The sequence below is a fragment of the Halichoerus grypus genome, chromosome 1 (genome assembly GCF_964656455.1).
Source record: "Halichoerus grypus chromosome 1, mHalGry1.hap1.1, whole genome shotgun sequence".
Classification (NCBI taxonomy): domain Eukaryota; kingdom Metazoa; phylum Chordata; class Mammalia; order Carnivora; family Phocidae; genus Halichoerus; species Halichoerus grypus.
In genome coordinates, this window is record NC_135712.1 from 68,735,537 (window position 1) to 68,757,555 (window position 22,019).

Consider the following 22,019-nt stretch of genomic DNA (forward strand, 5'->3'; position numbering starts at 1 on the left):
AGAAACCTGATTCCCAGAACAGATTGGAAAGCCCATGAGTAGAGAGCCAGGTGAACACTTGGACCACAGGCAGGATCATGGGAGCTGGGCGGGGGTCCTAGGCTCTCACCATCTGATTGGACACAGTGTACTCATTGGCCTCGTTCAGGTGGCATTGGCCATCATGTGGCTGTACCAGGCCCCCCAGTTTTCCATCCAGCGCGATGTGGGGCACGTCGTCCGTAGTGAACACTAGCAAATGCAGTGCATCCTTTCGCCAGCCGATCTTCTCCTGAGGACAGAAGTTTGATGGGTGCCAAGCATTTCTGACTGCTGCCCAAGCCTGCCCCAGGACATTGGACAGGGAACTGGCCCATCTCCCCGGGTCACGGTCTGAATCAGAGGCATTCCCCTACGTGCATAGCTGGGGAGCACTCGTAGAAACCACTCAGGAAGGATTCCACAGAGCTCAGAAGAGACACAGCCTGGACTGAGGAAGCCTAAGTGCACAGAGACAAATCTCCACAGCTAGGCCTATACTGACCCAAGTGGCTGGAACCTCCCTCCTGACCGTCATATGCTTCCCTGCTTTCAGTTATACCTGAGGGCTACCCCTTCTAGCTGCATGTATTATTCCTTCACCACAAAAGCCTTTAACCCACCTCAACCCAACCCCCCACAATGTACTCGGGCTGGCTGGCCTTATCTAAGATGACCAGTAAGGGAATACTTCAGTCCCCCAGTGAGACACAAATTGCTCAGAATGGAGTGTTCCAGTGATTAATGGATCTGTCTTTGGAGGATCTGGTAAAAATCTGCCATCTAGTCCGGTAGGTATAAACCACTTCAGCCATTAACTGAGCTACTTTAGTGTTTAAGGTCGATCAGATTGCTCTGTTCTCCCTTCCCAGCTTCATACACCCACTCCAGTCAGAGGCACAGCTAAACATGGTCTCTACTGCGAGGGAAAGACTCTGTTTCTCATATTGAGCCACTGTGGCCCCGATGCTACACAAAAACACTCCCAGTCGTTATTATTAGCAGCTGGACCCTGATCCAGAGCAACAGAAACTGAGACATGGCCACTTTCTTACACATAGTGAAAGGGCGTCCCAGAATATGTTGGTAGCACAGTGAATACATGAAGTATTAAACACGTCGAGAGTTATCTACACATGCATATTTGACGTGAAAGCTGGAGACTGGATTCACAGACTTTACAAGAGTTGTCGTTCTTCAGACAGATGAGGGGTTGAAGGCATCAGTGTCTTTCTTATCACCATACTGATGAATTTAACAGCCTTAAAGAACTGTAATATTTTCTCACTTGCTCCAAAAGCAGCATGGAAATAAAAAAATAAATCACAAAAATGCAGACTAATGAGAGGGAGAAAAAGGGTTTGAAGAGAAGCCAATGAGGACTGAGGGCAGGATGCCTCCTGTGAGAAGGAACTTAACCTTTTGGGGAATCAGTCTCCTCGATACTCAACATTCATCCAACATACAATTGCTGATCTCTACTGTGTGCCAGGCCCTATGGAAGGCACTGGGTCCACAAAACAGCTTATTCCAGATCCTAAAGAGCTTACAGGCAAATGGAAACACAACTCCAACACCTCATGATGAGGGTGCTAATGAAGGTACATACAATGTCAATGGAAACGGGAGGGGAAAAGAAGGGAAAGCCCTCCCAGAGTATGTGAAACTTAAGCTGAGCTGGAAAGATAGGGAGGACTCTTCAAGGAAGCTGGAAGAAGAAATGAAGGAGAAGGCAAAAGAGTGGGGTGGGTGTTCTTGGCACTAGCAAAGGCACAAAGAGGAGGCCAAGCACATTTTGGGGACCTAGAATAAGAAACCTAGAAGGTCTCTGACAGCAATGAAATCTAAGCCATGACAGAACTAATTTGTGGTGTTAGAAGTCAAGACAATAGTTCCCCTTAGAGGCACAACTAGAGGGAGTTAATAACTGACAAAGGTCACAAGGAGGCTTCTGGGTTGCTGGTGATGTTCTGTTTATTGACCTGGTATTTCCACCTTGTGAAAATTTACGGAGATGCACTCTTATGTTGTTTTCTGCACATACACTAGACTTCGATAAAGAGTTTAAAACTGTGCAGGGCGTATGGGTGGTTCAGTTGGTTAAGCATCTGCTTTCAGCTCAGGTCATGATCCCAGGGTCCTGGGACTGAGCCCCATGTCGGGCTCCCTGCTCAGCGGGGAGCCTGTTTCTCCCTCTCCCTCTGTCCCCTCCCCGGCTTGTGCTCTCTCTCTCTCAAATAAATAAATAAAATCTTTTTTAAAAAAAGTTTAAAACTGTGAAATAAATAAAGCAGTACATTATAAGCCATGGAGTGTGGGAGGGCAGGATGCTTAGGAGACAGAGCATAATCAAGAGAATGTAGGGGTGCCTGAGTGGCTCAGTCAGTTAAACATCTGACTCTTGGTTTGAGCTCAGGTCATGATCTCAGGGTTGTGAGATAGAGCCCTGTGTTGGGCTTTGTGCTGGGCGTGGAGCCTGCTTAAGATTCTCACTCTCCCTCTGCCCCCCTCCTCCCTCTCTAAAAAAAAAAACAAATTGGGGGGGGAGGAATGTAAACCAACAGCACTTTTTGCAGGAAAAATGTGGATCTGCTATCCACGAGGACACAACAATGTGCTAAACACCCTGACAGGAAAGTAGAACAACCTTTAATTTGACAATGTGTATTAAGAAACTTAAAGAAAATCAGAGACCTAAAAAAATGTACAGAGAGTTAGTTTTCATGGGTGAGAAGTATTAATGTTACTCAGATGTCATTTCTTCCCAGATAGATCTATAAACTTGACACAATCCCAATCAAAAGCCAAGAAGGGCTTTTTGAAAAAATAGTAAGTTTAATCTAAAATTCATATGGAAAGGCAAATAATGGAGATTAGTCAAATAATTTTCTAAAAACAACGAAGTTGAGGGACTTGTTATCTAAGGTCAAGGCTTATTATAAAGCAACAGTAATGGAGACAACCAATAAACATAGATGGTGGAGCATGACAGAGATAAATAGACCCACACATACATGGTCAATTCAATAGAAGGTACTGGAACAATTAGACATCCATATGGAAAAAATGAAGCTCAACCCATACCTCTTACTAAAGAGATTAAAAAATTAACTAGACCTAAGACTAATAAAGCTTCTGAAGGAACAGGAGAAAACCTTTGTGACCTTCATATAGGCAGAGATTTCTTAGATGATTCACAGATGAATTGGACTTCATCAAAATTAAAAACATCTGCTCTTTGAAAGACAACATTAAGAAAATGAAATGACAAGGCATGGACTGGGAGAAAACATTTGCAAAGAAATAAAAACTGATAAAGAACTTGTATGCAGAACACATAAAGCACTCTCATAGGTCAGTAAGAAAACAGACAAATGAATTTAAAAAGATAGAGACTTGGACAGACATTTCACCAAAGAAGAGATAGGGATGAAAATAAGCACAAGAAAGGGTCCTCAACATCATTAGAACTGCACATTAAAACCACAATAAGAATGCCATTAGATGGCTATTCCAATCACAAACACACTACCCCTGATAATACCAAGTGCTGGCAAGGATGTGGTGTAATTGGAACTCTCATAATTGTTAGTGAAAATACAAATGTTCCAGCAACTTTGGAAACAGCTTGGCAGATTCTTACAAAGTTATACATACACTTACCATCAACCCAGCAATCCCCCTCTTTGGTATTCACACAAAGGATATGAAAACTTATGCTCACATGAAGATTTCTATGTAGATATATATTTTTTGAGATTTTATTTTTAAGGAATCTCTACATCCAACATGGGGCTTGAACTCACAACCCCAAGATCAAGAGTTGGAAAGAGCCAGCCAGGTGCCCATCTACGTAAATATTTATAGCAGCTATTCATAATCATCAAAAAGTAGAAACAATGTGCATCAAGTGGTGAACAGAGACACAATGTTGTACATCTATACAATGGAATACTGTTCTGCACAAAAAGGGACCAACTACTAACACACATGTAACTTGGACCAATCTCCAAAGCATTACGTTAAGGGAAAAACGCCTGACTCGAAAGGCAATGTACAGTCTAACTCCATTCATATGATACTCGGGAAAAGACAAAAACATAGGGACAGAAACAAATGGGTCGTTGACAAAGGCTGAGAGTGAAGGGAGGGGCCATTTCTGGGGGAGGGAAATAATCTCTATCTTCACTGTGGGCGTGGCTGGAAGACGTTAGCCTAAAAGGGTGACTTTTGCTCTGCGTAACTTATCCCCCAATAATGTGACTTAAAACAAAACAAAACAAAAAACCCTTCAAGAAGTATGCATCTTTTGACTCAATGATTTGACTTCAAGGGACTCTATCTGCAAGAAGTTTTCTGAAGTATGCACACAGTATTTTCACCAGCAGTGACACACACGGGAAGACGTGAATACCCTGATTCAGGAATGGTTAAGTAAACGGAGAAAGCTCCTCTCTGGCCATTAGAAATGATGTTCATTAAAAGTACGAAATTATGTGTAAATGTGTGTAATATTAAGTGGAAAACAAAGTATACAATACTATAATGGCGGTGTGATTACAAACCACGTGAGAAACGAGCATGACTTCTGAGGAAAAACAGAGCAATTCCAACAACGTACACCATAATGTGGTTGGGGGCGAGATGACAGGCAATATCTTTTTCTTTTTTCCATTGTGCCCCCAACTGTCTTTCAGAAGCAAGTACTACTTTCACAAGACTGGCTTTTGAACGCGGGTCTGTTGTTCAACTGTTTCCGTCTTCTCTTCCACGCCAGCTTCCCGGGGGGCTTGTAGGAACCTAAAGGAGGCTGGCAACAAGGACACAGGACAATGTGGAACCTGGGTGCCCCCAGATAGGCATTTCCATTTTGTTGCCACCCCTAATTACCCATGCAGCTTTGACCAAATTATTTAACGCCTCAAAAGCTTTTTTCTTGTTAGTAAAAACAGGAATAATACTACTTAACATTTACTGATCACCTCTACTATTCCATTTAATCTTTTTTTTTTTTTTTAGATTTTTTATTTCTTTATTTGAGAGAGAGAGAATGAGAGAGAAAGCACATGAGAGGGGGGAGGGTCAGAGGGAGAAGCAGACTCCCCGCCGAGGAGGGAGCCTGATGCGGGACTCGATCCAGGGACTCCAGGATCGTGACCTGAGCCGAAGGCAGTCGCTTAACGAACTGAGCCACCCAGGCGCCCCTATTCCATTTAATCTTTACCACAACCCTTGTAATGTGGGGAATATACCACCATCATGTAGATGGGGACACTGGTGTTCAGAGACATTAAGTAAGTAGCCCAAGGTCACTGAAAGAGTAAGACCAGGAAAGCCAGAAAAGGACCAGGAAAGCCAGAGTCAGGTGATCTGTTTCTTACTCACAAAGCTGAACTAGCCAATCATCTAGGGAGAGAGGATGACATAAGGGTGTGTGGGGGGTATGTGTGTGTGTGTGTGTGTGAGAGAGAGAGAGAGAGAGAGAGGGAAATGAAAGAATTCATTAAAATACTTAGTAGTCGAGGCGCCTGGGTGGCTCAGTCGGTTGAGCAGCTGCCTTCGGCTCAGGTCATGATCCCAGGGTGCTGGGATCGAGCCCCGCATCGGGCTCCCTGCTCAGCAGGAACCCTGCTTCTCCCTCTCCCACTCCCCCTGCCTGTGTTCCCTCTCTCGCTGTCTCTCTCTCTCTGTCAAATAAATAAATAAAAATCTTAAAAAAAAAAAAAATACTTAGTAGTCTCTCAACTAATGACTGCTGGGTCCAAGATAAATGTTTGTTAAATTGAAAGGTTGCATCTGAAACAGAAATAGCTCTACAAACGAAGAATGGCGCAGCATAATAATAATAATTCTGTTTTCTCTGAATTGGACTCTTGTTATGTAAGTGATGTTAACAAACTTGGCCCAGAGGTTGGGCTGCAGAGAATGAGTCAGGACATGCTTATTCATTCACCCAGGCTTTTGGGCTCAGATTTCATAAGCAGTGACTCCACAGAGGATTTACATTAGAAATAATTTTCCTACTGTCCGCCTGGATTATTTTGAAGGCTTAAGTTCTGTATGCCATGTTTGGTGCAGAGAGCAATAGTGGGAAAGCGGACTGCTTTTTTAAAGAAAGAAGAGCTACAAGATGGAGTATGGTGTGGGAGCCAGAGTACGTAAGCTTTTGAACAGATGAGGCTGAGTTCAAATCTGCTTTGCTCTGAGACACCTCTCTCAGTCTTTGTTTCTTCATCAGTAAAATGGAGGAAATCCTATTTTGCAGGGTTGATGCTAGGTGTAGATGTAATGTATTAAAAAGCCCTTAGCGGGGAGCCTGGATGGCTCAGTTGTTAAGCGTCTGCCTTCGGCTCAGGTCATGATCCCAAGGTCCTGGGATCGAGCCCCGCATCGGGCTCCCTGCTCAGCAGGAACCCTGCTTCTCCCTCTCCCACTCCCCCTTGTGTTCCCTCTCTCGCTGTGTCTCTTTCTGTCAAATAAATAAATAAAGTCTTTAGGGGGAAAAAAAGCCCTTAGCACATAAAAGAGGGGCTACAAAAAGGGTCTATCATTATTACTCTGAGACTGGTACTAATTTCTCCATTTCTTCCCTTGGCCTTCACTGCTTGATGTGGGAGCCTCTGCCATCGTCACAGGGCCTATGAAGTACTGCATACTGAAAAGTTTAAAAAGGCCTTGAATTAAAACCACAATGAGATTCTACCACACACCTAACCGAATAGCTGAAACGAAAAAGACCGACCACATCAAATGCTGATGGAGATGCGGAGTCACACGCTGCCGCGAGCAATGTAAAATGATGCATGTACTTTGGAAAACAGTCTGGCAGTTTCTTAAAAAGTTAAACACCCACCAGATGACCCAGCAAATCCACTCCCAGCTACAGAAATAAAAGAAATAAAGGCAAACATCCATACAAACACTTGAACACAAACATTTATAGCAGCTCTATTTGTAACAGGCCAAAACGACCAGATATCCAAAACAACCCAAATATCCATCCACAGGTAGACGGATAAACAAGCTGTGGTCCATCCATGCAATGGAATTCTACTCAGTAACAAAAGGAAAGGATGGAGACCCTCGACAGCACAGATAAGTCTCAAAATCATTGTGCCCAGTGAAATAAACCAGGCTAAAAAAGTATATATACTGAATATATACAATTTTAGCAAATGCAAGCTCATGTATAGTGACAGAAAGCTAATTAGGGGCTACCTGGGGTGAGAAGCAGGAGACACAGGAGGGAGAAATGACAAAGGAGCATAAATACTCCCTGGGGAGAGAAGGATGTGTTCATTATCTTGATCGTGTATGTGTGTGTGTGTGTGTGTGTGTGTGTGCGTGCGCGTGCGTGCGCGTCTCCCAGGTGGTGTGTAAACATGTCAAAATTTCTTAAATTGTACACTTTCAATATGTATGGTTTATTATACATCAGTTATACCTCAATAAAGCTGTTTCATTTAAGGAAGACTTGGTTTGCTCATAAAGTCTCTTAATTACAAGAAATGACACGAATAGACGAACGTCAGTAACGTGCAGGGGAATACTGCTGGGACGCATTCTCTTGTTCCATGGCAGCGTCGCATAGCAGTGAGGGGCTCGTCTGGCCGGTCCTAGGTCAGCCCCACACCTGCCTCAACCTGTCTTTCTGACCTCGGGCAAGTTACTCAAACCTTCCCCGCTGCTTCTCTTCTATAAAAAGGAGATAACAGAATACTGATAAAAAGGGCTGTTGAGAGGATGACACAGAGGAGGGACACCCAGCTCCGTACGTGTATGTAGTAAACAGTTAAAATCTGACAATGACTGTCATCGGTATTTCCACGGAGTTGCAAATCTGCGACCTAAGTATGTAATTCAGAAGCACACAATCTTATCTTCGCACTGTAGGGTCACGGGTGATGTTTATTCTCCTTCCTGCTTATCTGCATTTTCTATACTTTTAGATTGAATATATTCTCTTTTCAGAAAAAAAAAATTTTAAGAGAAAAAAAAACCTAGACCTATTTATTTAGCTACATTTTTCTCCATGTCTCAGAGTAAAACCAAAATATTTAAAAGCCAGTTTCATTAAATGCCATAGAGGTCAGCTGCGAGATGAAAATGTCAGCGGCTGGGCGGGACGGAAATGTACCCGACTCAGAAGCAAGAAATCTGGCATTCGGCCAAGGTCGCAATTCACTTAACTTCTCTTGGTTAGTGGCTCAGATCTGCATCAAATTCACCACGTCTGTTTCAGCCTTCAACCCCCCATTCCCGCACTCGCTCAGGAGATGACCTCAGCTTTTTCATCACCGAGAGAGACAGATACCGGGACTCGCCGCCCCGCCGACTCCTAGCAGCTCGCAGTGCCTTTCAGTCCCAGGGGCAGCCTCCTGGCCTCTCTGATCTCTCTGTCCCCAAAGAAGAAGTATTCCTCCTGCCCGAAGGAAGCGCAGCCCCTGCATCCTGCCCTCTTTGGAGAGTTTATTCCATCGGTCATTCTCTTTTCTGGTTCCTTTCCATGTGCCTAAAAACATGCTCATGACCCACTTTGCATAACTCTTCTTGTGACCCTGCTATGCTGCCAATCTCACTTGTTTCTGCCTCTTTTCTAAGACTGGCAGATTTATGGCCTCTATTTCCTCTCCTCAATTCCTTATCATCAGATGTCTCCACATGACCCCCAGACAGCAATTTTCACATCGTGTCTCCCTCCCTCGTGCGCACGTGTTCTCTGCCCTGGCTGCACTTTAGGGTCCTCGAGGGAGCTTCACCAATACGAATGCCCAGGGCTCCTGATCTAACTGGGCTGATCTGCCGCCCAGCCATCAGGGTTTCTAAAGCTCCCGGGCTGAGCCTTATGTGCAGCCAAGGATAAGAACCAATCCCATGGCCACCGTAGGCCTCGCTCTTGGGGCCTCTGTGCCAACCCAGAGCTCCTTTGAGCCCCCCTGCACGATCTGGCACACTGCACCATCCTACCTCTGCCCCTCTTGCTGCTCTCCCAGCAGGTGGATGAGGTCAAAGACAACACTGTGGAGATTTACTTGGCTGACTGGCGATCACACCCTGCGCTTGCCCTCTCTCCTGAGCTTTCCTCCCAGGTCTGAGCCAAAACCCAAAAGTGTCTGCCATCACCCGGAATTCAGCTCATCTGAAGATGCAGCACCATCTTTACGCCCAGATGAACCGCCCCTCCAGGCTTCCTCATTTCTGACAATGGGATTATCACATGCCTTCTCCCGAAACCTTGGAATTACCTTTTTCATCTTCTCTGGTCCCCCAACAGCACCGGCCAGTCCCAAACTCCCAATTCTCTCATTCCCGTGTGGAGCCAGAGCCCTTGGGCAATGCTACACACGATTTCCCAAGTTTTCCCTTCACTTCCTAAACACTGCAGGTGAGCAGGCAGAGCCCGAGGCTCACCTTCCTCCTGGCCACCTACCTGCACTCGGCCGGGGAGGTGTGACCATGACTCAGTGTATTCCAGCTCTTCCAGGCTGGCAACCCACACGGGCAGGCGGCCACACTATGTGGAAAGCAGCCCTCCGTGGACTACGGATGTGAGTGGCTAGGGGGACCGTCACCAAGCCCGAATCTCTGATTCTATCCAGGTCCCTGGAGGCAAACCCTTTATCTAGTTCTGTGGGGACCAACCCGTCGAACCAGGGCTGGGGCCAGAGAGGATTTTCCCAGGGTGGAAAACTCAGTAGGGAATTTGTCCTCAGCAGCGAGGATCTGGAGCTGCAGGAAGAGAGAAAGGGGTGCAGGGCCCACGCCCCAGAAAAGCAAGAGCACTGGAGGCGGCACATGCTCAGCACTCAGTGAAGGACAAGCAGGTGAACACACACACAATCAGAGCTGGGCACCACAACCCGACCCGGCGGGGTTAGAAGTCCTCCATCACAACACTCGCAATTCCAACAGCTATCTAGTACGCTTTCCATCCTCACAAACATCTCAGCTGAAACACCTAAATACGGGAAGCACTAAGGGCTACGGACTGGCTTGTCGTCCGCATCAAGCTGCGGGAGCGGGAACGGGGAGAGGCCAGGCACACAGCGGGGATGGTTACTGGGAGGACCCGCGCGGCCAGGCCTGCGAGTCAGTCTGGGGGACCTGGGGCTCTGTGAGACGGTGAAGAGGAGGCAGTAGTCCACGAAATGGGGAAGCGGGAACAGAGATGGTAGACCAGGGCTTCCTGACTTGGAGAAAATAAACAAAAACTGGCTCCTCTCAAGAGTGAAGACAAACTTGCTGCTTTGTTTACTTCTAACATCTGGCCCAGGACAGCATGGGGACCAGGCAGCAGAGGATGTGGTTTCTCTGTCACAATCAGGGACTGCAAAGTGTGACAAAGGAGGAATGTCACTGAAGAGATCAAGAATAGGCGGCCAGGGGCACCTGGGTGGCACAGTCGGTTAGGCCTCCGACTCTGGTTTCGACTCAGGTTGCGATCTCAGGGTTGTGAGATCGAGCCCTGTGTTGGGCTCTGAACTCCTCTCTCTCTCTCTCAAATAAGTAAATAAATCTTTAAAAAAAGAAAAAGAACAGGCTTCCATCTCCCCTGCTGACCTCCGGTCTGTCCCTGGGTCCCCCCCCAACATCTCTCGCACTGTATCCAGAGTTTTACACCATGGTAAGGTGGCTCCATGGAAAAGCCGTTGGGAGCAGGGAAAGCTTTTCTAGGCACCAGCTCAAAGGAAGCTGTGCTTGGCACATGAATGAGTGTGCACGGTGGAGTTCATGGTCATGGTAGCCAGATACAAATGCAGCCTAGAGGTGTTCGTGCTGGGAACGAGAGAAGACAGGCTAGAACGGGCTACTCCAAGAACAAACGCACCAGTGCTTACTGGGCCCAAAAACTGACTCAGAGGAAATATGTAGCACCTGAAATTTGGAAGGAATCCCAGAGGTGGTCTTGTCCTCGCTCCCGCCCAGCGCAGGGAGCTTTCCTCTGGTGTCCCCACCACGTGTGCAGGCAACCCCCACACACATTCACTGTCCCATCTGGCAGCCTATTCCGGTGCTGAGCAGAGATCTTTGTTAGAAAATTCTTCCTTACCTTGAACTCAAACCTGCTTCCTAGCACACCCCCACCCCCCACCCCCCCCTCCCTGGAGCAGCCAGAGGAGTCTACTCCCACCTCTGTAGTGATGTCTGACGTCAGGCATGCTTTTTCCCTGGTGTCTCTCCTCCTGGTTGACCTTTAACCGACTCCTCCTAAGATGTGGTTTCCAAGCCCAGCACCATCCACTTACCGTCCTCTATTCTCTCACCGTGTGTCTTAAACACAGCCCCCGGGGCATATGCAATTCTGGGGATGTGGTCTGACCTCACAGAGGAAAGCAGGGCTGGGACTGGCCTCTTACATGCCTGCCAGTCCCCAGATCCATTCCATAGTGACTTGCTTATACACAGGGACCACAGCTGGGCATGACCAGCGAGAAGGGTAGCCTCAAGAATGCCCCAATAGGGAGTGCCTGGTGGCTCAGTCGGTTAAGTGTCTGCCTTTGGCTTGGGTCATGATCCTGGGGTCCTGGGATCGAGTCCTGCTTGGCAGGGAGCCTGCTTCTCCCTCCCCCCCCCCACCCCCGCTCATGCTCTCTCTCTCTCAAGTAAATAAATAAAATCTTTAAAAAAAAAAAAAAAAAGGATATCCCAATGGGACTGTGCTGGGAGGGCCTGAAATGCTGGTTTCTGGGAACCTGAGAAAAGCTGATGTCCCACTCAGCTGCCTAGGGAAACAGGGATGGAAGCCTGCCCGAATGTGGGCTGGCCTGCTTGTCGGAATGACCCACAACACCCTCCAGTACGCGGTGTTCACACACAAGGGCAGGTTGGAATCAATATGCCATCCCAGGGGCATTTTCCGTGAGGATGGAAACACTAGCTTTAAATGAGTGGGTTTTTGGACCTCAAGGTCAATCTAATTAAAGTGAATGCTCATGCAACATGAAGGTATTAATACAGCCCATGGGCCTCCATCTCCAGCCACCCACTCCCTTGTTGCTGGAAAAGACCCACCGTCTGAAAATATGTCTCACCACAGCGCTGCCTGTGAGCAGAACCACCGGATTATGAATGAGAAGGCAGATAGCAGAGTTCCCATTTTACAGATAGTGAAGCCAAGGACAAAGATTAGCACGCTCGCTCAAAGGGCTGGGCTCCATCGGCACTCTGACCGTGGGACGGCACTAGAGGTCTCCCTGAGAAGTCCTGAGGGCTGACAGAACCACGTTATAACTGCTTCCTGATAAACAAGAAACTCTTAGTTCCAGAGAAACAGCAGTCCTCCTCGTGTGGGAAATTGCAATGGTTCCTTAGATGAGGACTTGCTGTCTTTGGAAGCACACGCCTCCCACCCCTGTGCCCTTGTGGGACACCACAGTCAGCAGGCACTCTAATGTCAAGGTGAAGAACTCCAGCCTTGGAGCCAGGTGAGTGGGTACAGTCCCATCTCTGGCTCTGTCATCTCCAGCTGGAAGAACCTTGTGAAACTGCTCAACCTTTCTAGGCTTGTTTCTTCGTCAAAAGGGGACAGTAAAACCACATTCAAAGGATGAAGTAAAATAAGCCCTTTGAAGTACTTGGCATGAAGCCTGGCTCTCACAGAGCAGGGAACCAATGGTAATCAATAACATCATCAGCAGGGGAGACCAAGAGGCAGAGAGAACAAGGGGACACCCTGAAGGAGAAGAATGCTGTGACTCAGTCAGTAGGTCCTACGGGGCCGGCTCTGGGCGCACTGCTGTGTGCTCTGCTGGTCCCGCAGGTTGTCGGACAAGCACCTGTCTTCCAGCCCTATGAGTGATGCTCATAGGGACAGGTGCTGTGGCTCATTCATCTGGGCATCCTCGTAGCACCTAACACGGTGTCCTGCACACAGTAAGTACTCCACAAGTTTTCAGAAGTAATAATAAAACACTGTACACTACCCTTTCGGGTACCCTACCCTAGGAGAGAGAACAAGTTTGAGGAAGGAAATAAGGATGGAAAGGGGGCTGACCTGACCAGCCAGCAGGCAGAACCCACAGCGGATCTGAGCTTGGGGACCACAGAGTCTGAATACAAACACAACACATCAGGAAAACGGAGGTTAGTTCTGTGATTGGCTTCCCCAACCACGCTGACATTCAAGTCTATTTCTGTCACTTTATGACAATAATCATGTTCCCATTAGTTGTTTCTCCTGCTTCCACCCATACTTTGCAATGAACATTTTTTTTTTAAATCTGTTCTGTGGGGGCGCCTGGGTGGCTCAGTCATTAAGCGTCTGCCTTCGGCTCAGGTCATGATCCCAGGGTCCTGGGATCGAGCCCCACATCGGGCTCCCTGCTCCGCGGGAAGCCTGCTTCTCCCTTTCCCACCCCCCCACTTGTGTTCCCTCTCTTGCTGTCTCTCTCTCTCTCTCTCTGTCAAAATAAATAAATAAAATCTTTAAAAAATAAAAAATAGGGCGCCTGGGTGGCTCAGTTGGTTAAGCGACTGCCTTCGGCTCAGGTCATGATCCTGGAGCCCGGGATCAAGTCCCACATCGGGCTCCCTGCTCGGTGGGGAGTCTGCTTCTCCCTCTAACCCTACCCCCTCTTGCGCTCTCTCTCTCTCACTCTCAAATAAATAAATAAAATCTTTAAAAAAAATAAAATAAAATAAATCTGTTCTGTGGCTAAACCTAAGGAGGGCAAAAGTGTATTTCTTTCCTTGGGGAAAAGAAATCTTGGCCTGTGAGTCAGGATTCAGACATTCCCTTCGAGCCCAAGCCCAACAACATGCAACAGATCTTGTCTGATGTGGACTCTATGGAGAGTCCAATCCAAATGGAAGAAGAGAAACATTTGGAATGTATGAGGCTGAACCACATGAAGTTCCTATTTTTTTAGCAGAAACTATCAGTAGTCAAGTATTAGATATCGTTGATCGTCAAATATCAGTAACTTCATATGGTTCCTGCTAATGTTTACAAATAGGTTATTTCTTACCTTCTGGTGGATCTGCAAGCTCAGATCAAACCCCCGAGGATAGGGACTTTTTCCCCATCTTTCTTTAGTTTTTCCCACCACACCTGCCACTGAACTCTTGCTGAGTTGGAAAGTACTGCCAACTAACGATACTTCAGGTTTTCTTTAATGACGCATATGAAGCACTGTAAATGACACAGGCAGCCTGGTCCGACAGGAGGGCGGAGGGGCTTGGAGCCAGGTGGACCTGCAGGTTCCTGAACTTAGAAGCATAAAGGAATCTGTGAGAACAAAGCATCTGTTTGCTCACCAAACGTTTAAGGAGGGCTTGTTATGTGCCAGGCAATGCGCAGGGTGCTAGGGAAATGTGGTAGTGGGAAAAGAGATGGGGTCCCTGCCTTCAGGAGGCTTCCTGGCTCACAGGGGAGGCAGACATCATTCAGGGAGTGGCCCAAATACAAATAAAATGGTAACTAAAGTAGATGTGACCAAGGGCCTGGTGCTCTGACCTCATCAGGACACTCCATCAGGCTTCCCGGATACACAGACAAGTGGAGGTCCGAAACATCAGTAGGCAGAGATTAGACATTCAAAGAAAAGCAGGTTTGGGGGGAAGAAGAGAGGGATGAAGAAGAGGTGAAGCAAAGACTTTCAGGGCAGTGAAGCAGTTCTGTGTGATAAAACAATGGTAGATACATGTCATTATACATTTGTCCAAACCCATAGAACGTACAATACCAAGAGTGAACCCAGAAGTCAACTATGGACTTCGGTTGATAATGATGTGTCAATGCTGGTTCATGGATTGTAACAAATATACCACTCTGGTGACGGATGTTGATTGGGGGGGGGGTGTGGCACGAGAACGGGTAGGGGGGGCAGGAGAAACAGGAAGTATATGGAAACTCTGCCTTTTCTGCTCTATTTTACTATGAACCTAAATCTGCTCTTAAATAAAACAAAGTTTATTAATAAAAAAGTTAAAGAAAGAAAGAAAAGCAGGAATACAGGGGAAGAGTATTGCAAACAGAGGAAACAGCGTGTGCAAAGGGCCCTATGTAAATCAGAGTAACAGAGTCATGGTCACTGTCAAGGTCATTGTGGCTGGAATGCAGAGGGCAGGGATGGAGGTTTAGGGAGAAAGTGGGGCCAGAAGAGCCCAAGAATCAATCCTTGTCTCTTTTCCTCTTTGCCAATGGACATTTACAGCACAGAGGAGCCCATAACTTAAAAAGAAAAAGTGACATCCTAACCAGGTAGGGAAATACAGCCTCAGTCATGGAGTGGGCCTCCTACCCTCTCCCCAGGACGATTCTTCCCTGCCGTCATTAGCCGAGCAAGCTCAGGGGTGCAAACAAGCTCAAAACAGGCACTACAGGCTTCTGCTGGAGGACCGAAAGAGACCAAAGCTCTCATCCCGCCCTGGTGACAGTTCTGAGTTGTAACTCAGTCCATTCCCACCCCCTGTGTCAATAAGCAGCTGTTGGCAGGGCAGCCGATACCCAAAGCACAGTTCACAGGCACCGGGCAGAACGAGGAAACATCGTCTCAGGGACTAAAACAGTCCTGTGATTCAAAACTGCACATGAGACTACAAGGATCTGCAAAATAGAAAGCCAAGGAGAATCTTCACCACTTCAGGCAAAAAAGCTGCACGGGCTCGGGCAGAGGGCCTACACACCTTCACATGTGGCCCCTAACACTTCCCCGGGCCATGGCGAGGTTCCAACTTTCATGGCGTTTCAGTAAGACACTGACCCAGAGAAAGAGCACGCACGCTGGGGTTGGAACAAGCCCCCCAAACTGTGGTACAATCTGCTAGCAGAAGCAGCTCATGTGTGCTGATGGATAACCCAGACCGTGAGAAAATGGAACAGGACAGGGAGTTCCTTCAGGTGAGAGTAAGTGTCGGGGATGGCTACCTTCAGTGTGTCCCTGGCTGGAGGCTCAAGACTGAACAGGGAGCAACACAAAAGCAAAATTGAAGGCTCTGAGCAAAGGGGGAGGGGCCACAACGAGTCCCTTATGAAAAGTAGCACCAACCAGCACAACTGGAGGACATCCTAGAGACCCTCCCTCCAATCCCAACTCCCTGCATTTTCTGGAGATTCTCCCTCCAATCCCACCTCCCTGCATTTTCCCAAAAAACGCGCTGAGGCCCAGAGAGGTCAGCTGGCCTCCACGGAACCAGTTAGCAGCAGAAGAGGCTTAGCTTGAATAGGACAACAACTCAAAGTTGAGTCCTCCCTGCTCTGCACGGCACTGTCACTATTTCCCAAAGCACCAGGCACCAGCTAACAGTTAGGGCATGGGCTTTGGAATCAACCAGATCTGGTTCAAAGTCTGGCTCTACCCCTTACTAACAGTAAGTTTCACGAATCCTTGTGTTACTCAGTTTCCTCCTCCGTAAGCTGGGGACAGCCACCACCACAAATAACCTGCCGGACTGCTGTGAGCATCAGAGAGAACATATGCAAAACGCCTGGAGCGTGGATGAGGGCTGAGCAAGGGCAGCAATGATTCTGTTTCTAGAGGTCCCCAGAATTTGCATTCCTGCAGAAAGTCTTGCCAGAGTGAAGCTGCCCCCCGCCCCCAGCAATTCTGGGGCTGTGGTCTCCATTTTTGATTAGAATGTTCTCACCAGCAAAGGCATAAAGGGACCCAACCCATGCCACAGACTTTTTACTCAGCATGTAAACTTACTTTGTTTGCTTTGAGACTGACTCATCCACCTATTTCTGGGAGGACATAAAATGCTTTAAAAATTTAACACACAGTGCAGAATTAGAGAATCAATATTCAAACAAAGTCTGCCTGAAGGCTGTGGAGAATAAATGCTAAGAGGGATGGCTAGAAGCTGAAGACAAAAGGAGAATGTGCTGGGTCACACACATCTTACTTTCTGTCTGACTGGAGAAAGCAGCCCCTAGGAACCCCTGCGGCCAGGATGCACCTGGCCAAGCTGAAATTCTCAGGTCACTTCTTTAACCATGAACAACCACAAAGTGGTGACTGGCAACTTGGAAGGCAGAGCCCCTGGGCCACCCCTCCCCTGTCTCCCCAGGCCAAGGGCAGGCCTAGCTCAGGGAGAAGAGGAAAGCAGCCCTAGTTCCAGTATGAACCACTCATCACACTTCCATCTACACAGTTTCAGAACAAACAACCTAGAGTCAACTTCTAGAAAGTCCTGGGCAAGCAATAAAAGTGGTAATGGGGAAATTACTATTCTGATCAAGAAAGGTTCGAGCATAGATTTCTAGGTAAAGATAAGAAATTAAAGGCAGTAGCATTATTCCCTTATCCAACCTAGCCAGATAGAAGGCATTGGAAAAAATGCCTGCATTAATGACAGAGGCGTCCCTTGGCTGTGGATGCCTTTTAAATGGCCTCTCACAGCAATGTGACTTGCTGGGGGAAAAAACTTGTACTCGTAGAATCAGGGTCCTTATCCTAAATGGAATACTAAACAGAAACAGTTTCCTTCTTTTTGCAAAGAACAGCTTTCCAAGAAATATAAAGTGGGCCACAGAGGTGGGATTTAAGGTCAGGCATGTGAACATTCCATAGCCCTAAATCCCACAAGTTGATAACAGTCTATCCCAGGAAAACCAGAACGAGAATGAAACCAGAACAAAGAGCCCCCTGTGAGCTGCTTAAGCCTGCTATCAGCTCATCTCCAAGGGCTCAGGGTCACTCTCTGCTGGGGGGTGGGGTGGGGGCATGGCATGCTGCCCAGCCAGCTCCAGCCTCCATGACCCTGCTCTCCAGGGACAGCTCAAGGGCCTGCAGCTTCTCTCACGCTCAGTTTGCAGGATTAAGTGGAAGGGCCTTTAATCTGCGCCAATCAGGAGGCAGCAGAAAACTCGGCAAACAAAGTCAGAAATGCTTAGCTCTTAAAAAAAACCTCTCAAAATCTAATTATCTTTAAAAATCTAGACATCATTGGAACAAATGATATCTGGGCTTCGCTTCAAATAATGGGAGAGAGAATGGTGAGGAACACAATGAAACAAGATTGGCTAGTAGTTGGTCACTGTCAAAGATGGACAACAGGTACATGGGTTTCATTTCACTGTTCTCTCTACTTTTGTATGTTTGAGATGTTTTATTCTAAGTAAAAAAAAAAAAATCATACAAAAGCAATGTGAAAATGTAGTTAAATATAAAATTCAAAAACAGCGAAGAAAACAAAAACTACATATAGTCCTATAACCAGAGACAACTACTGTTAACTCTTCTTTCTATTTGCTTCCAATCTTTTCCATATTCTTCTTTCTTTTGTTTGCAAAATAACGTCATATGTCTATACTGTTTTGTCACTTGCTCTCCATTCTTCTCTTACTTTATCTTGAGAATTATTCAAGTCTTTAAATGTCTTTTAAGGGTATGATTGTTACATAGTCTTTCATCAAAAGGTAAGTCAAAATCTATTTCCAATATTTGGCTTCTGTAAGTAAGGGTGTGGTGAACCAGGAAGGATGACATTTCTTATATAGGTGATTCCAAGTAAGAAAGAAATTTCTGGATATGTCCCCAAACATAAACGAACACACAAAAAAAAGGAGGAATAGTAAGGGAGAAGCTGCTGGCTCCCAGACTAGATCATTCCAAGCACTTACTAACTTTCCAGGCACTTGCTATTGCAAAGGCCATGGTGGGAGGAAATGTCAACAGACATAAAACTGAAACATACTCAGAAAGTGCCTCTTAGGCAACAATAATTCACACACCAGATCCAAGCAATGAGTTCAAGAAATCTGCTAGCATCTCTGAAATGCTCGAGTCTTGAAATACTAAGTTTCCAAAGGCAAGAAGAGTTGCATGGGCCTGGGGTGGTATAGGAAGGCTCTGTAGGCACAAGAGTGGACCCAACGGCTTCTCAGAGACCCCCGTGCCTCTAGCGTTCAGTCACGCCATGCCAATTACGTGAACAGAATTAATAGAACTGGACATTGCTTATCTTATCACTGAGTTCTTTGCCCCAAGCCTTAAAGATGATTTTCTCCCCGCAAAAAAGAAAATCCACAAAATTCTCAAGATAGGGAGATGAGAGGGATCTTGTTTTCCCTGCACTATTTAACCCTGCCAAGAACTAGATTTGGCAGAATATCTGTGAAGACAATGTCTCATACGATCGATGTCTGAATGCCAGCCAACAATGTAATTTTTCTTTCCGACTCAAATCCGTAAGTGGCCCATTTTGTGACACACTGTAACGACTGAGAGCTGAACACATTCTAGCTACGTTCCATCTGGCCTTCCTGGACTCCTACAAAGCCCAGGGAACCTCTGAATCAGACTATGTGGCTCTGGCCAGCAGCTGGGAAGGGTCACGCTGCAGCCATCCTGGATAGGGAGCCACTGTGAGACCTTCCTTAGGGGTGGCCCCAAGGACAGAGCGAATGACAACATAGCTGCAGTGGGACCAAGAAGAGGATCGCAGGAGACTGCGCTTTCTTCCTATGTTTCCTTCCCTTTATCCCTCCCTCTCTACCATTTCAGTTTTTTATTTCAGAAAGGACAACTGTGGCTCTCTTATCCCTCACTCAAGGATTGAGTAGAGAAAAAGTCAGTCTGTCACACACTGAACACATGCTGAGGTCAGAAACTATGTAAGTGGACAACTAAGTGCTTACCACTTAGTACATGAACAGCAGCCTCTTCAAACTGAGTTCCAGTCCCCTTTCCCAGCCCTCCCCCAAACATGGGAGCCCCAACGATTGCCCTATTGCTGAGCCACCAAAATTCTCAAGAGAGCGTTATTACCATTTACACATGCTCTATGATGACCACTATGGAAAAATTATAAAAGTATGTGCTGGGATAGCAAATTCACGAGTGATTCTTAAAAAAATCTTTGGTTATTGTTACTGAGTTACTTTGACAGTAGACAATTAGTTTAAGTTATTACCTAACAAGGCTTGAGAAGGATATGGAGAAAAAGGAACTCTCACACACTGTTGGTGGGAATAGAAATTGGTGCAGTCACTGGAAAATCATAGGGAGGTTCTTCAAAAAACTAAAAACATAAATACCATACAATCCAGTAATTCCACTCCTGGGTATTTACCCAAAGAAAATGAAAACACTTGAAAATATCTATGTACCCCTATGTTTACTGCAGCATTATTTACAATAGCCAAGATAACGGCAACTCAAGTGTCCATCCACAGATGAATGGATATAGATACACACACACACACACACACACACACACACAATGGAGTATTCCTCAGCTATTAGAATGAGCTCTTGCCATCTGTGACAACATGGATGGACCTAGAGGGTATTATGCCAAGTGAAATATGTCAGACAGAGAAAGACAGATACCATATGATTTCACTTATATAGAACCTAAAAAAACAAAACAAATGAACACTCAAACAAACAAAAAGCAGAAACAGACCCATAAATACAGAGAACAAACTAATGATTGCCAGAGGGGAGGGTAGTGGGGGGGGAGGGAGGGCATTGGGGGGTGTGGGCAAAATGGGTGCAGGGGAGAGGGAGATACAGGCTTCCAGTTCTGGAAAGAATAACTTCCAGGGATAAAAGGTCCGGCGTAGGGAATATTGTCAATGGTATTATAAAAGTGTTGTACGGTGGTGGAGGGAAGCTGCGCTTGTGATGGGCACAGCGTAATACATACACTTAACGAATCACTATGTTATATACCTGAAACTAATGTAACATCATGTGTCAACTCTACTTCAATTAAAAAAAAAAAGTCATTACCAACATTCCATTTATATATTTCACTGAGATTGGAACCTCTCAAAGCATGAGTTCATGTCTGACCTAAGTCTATGTCCTCCCTCTGGATTCATATATCACAGAAAAAGCTGGAGAAAAACAAACAAATAGAAATGCAACCTAAGATGACATGCAATTCTCTTCTTCAGCTGGATTCCCTAATACAGCAATCTTTAAGATTTACCAAAACTGGGCCAGAAAGCTCAACAAGTTTCTATGCACAGGGCTTGAACTTTACCTTTTTCCCCTGAAAAGAAGCAAAACAGCCTAAAGTATAAACATAGAACAGCTGTCTTCTGGCAAAGACAGTATCCCATTGCACACAGCCACACCCTGACACAGAGACATGCACCAACCCCGACCCATCACTGAGCCCCAGCTGACTGGACTGCTGCAGATCTCCCCACGCGTCCCCGAGCTCACCCTCTGATGTAAGAATGGACAGGAACCACAGGCTGGATGGCTCAAAATCTGCCATCTCCTACAGGTAGTGCCAACGCCCACCCACACGTAGAGATAACCAGAAAGAAAAGTTACCTTGCAGACAGCCGCCTGGAGAACTGCGTCAAAGCCCCCCTCGGGTGCATCACGGTTCCGGGACACTCTCTGTTTGCGAACCTCCTCATTGAAGCTGTCAACTCTGTCTGTAAGAGGCAGAAGATGGCGGAACCCAAAGGATGGAACGCAGTTTGGGAATAACTTGTAACTGGAAAGAAAGAAGAGAAGAGTCACTTTCCAGCACTGTAGGTAAATCTTAAACAACCAAGTACTCAGTGTGTTCACGGAGGGTGTTCACAGAGTGCCTCGAGCAACATTTACCCAGCACCTACTGTGTGCCCCGGGGACAGGCAGAGTGGAACACACAAAGAGAAACAACACGGTTCTTACTCTACAAACACCAAGGCCTAAGCTACAGGCAAGTCAGCATATCCAGGTTGTTCAGTGAACGTAATGGACAAATGGTTCGAAAAAGTAGAGATAAGAGTGGGCTTCTGTGGTCAGAGGAAGACGTCACGGAGGAGCCCTGCCGTGGGCCTTGAAAGATGCGGGGGACCAGTGACATGGGCACCGTGGCCTAGGCAGCACAGCAGGGAAGGCTCTTATGGGCTGAGGAAGGTGCGCCATGTCGAGCGAGAGCAGCCTGAACAGAGGTGCTCGTTGAAACCAGCTTCCCACATCACCTCTGCTGCCGCCATGTGCCAAAAGATCACATAACCCCTTTGTGCCAACCCCCTCAGAGACACCCACGACATCCTGGCGCATGAGCAAATGTTAACGGAATAGGAACAAAAACATTCTTTC

General features: G+C 46.6%; 1 protein-coding gene across 3 annotated transcripts in view; it reads right to left on the bottom strand.

The window, feature by feature from the left end:
• ITGB5 (integrin subunit beta 5) overlaps window positions 1-22,019 on the bottom strand; it is a 113,557-nt gene that overhangs the window by 50,416 nt on the left and 41,122 nt on the right. For all 3 annotated transcript variants that reach the window (XM_078066918.1, XM_036071649.2, XM_036071650.2), the window contains exons 5-6: window positions 21,255-21,423; window positions 110-271 (exon numbers count right to left, since the gene is read on the bottom strand). In XM_078066918.1, the coding sequence (XP_077923044.1) occupies window positions 110-271; window positions 21,255-21,423 (331 nt within the window). The remainder of the gene's footprint in view (window positions 1-109; window positions 272-21,254; window positions 21,424-22,019) is intronic.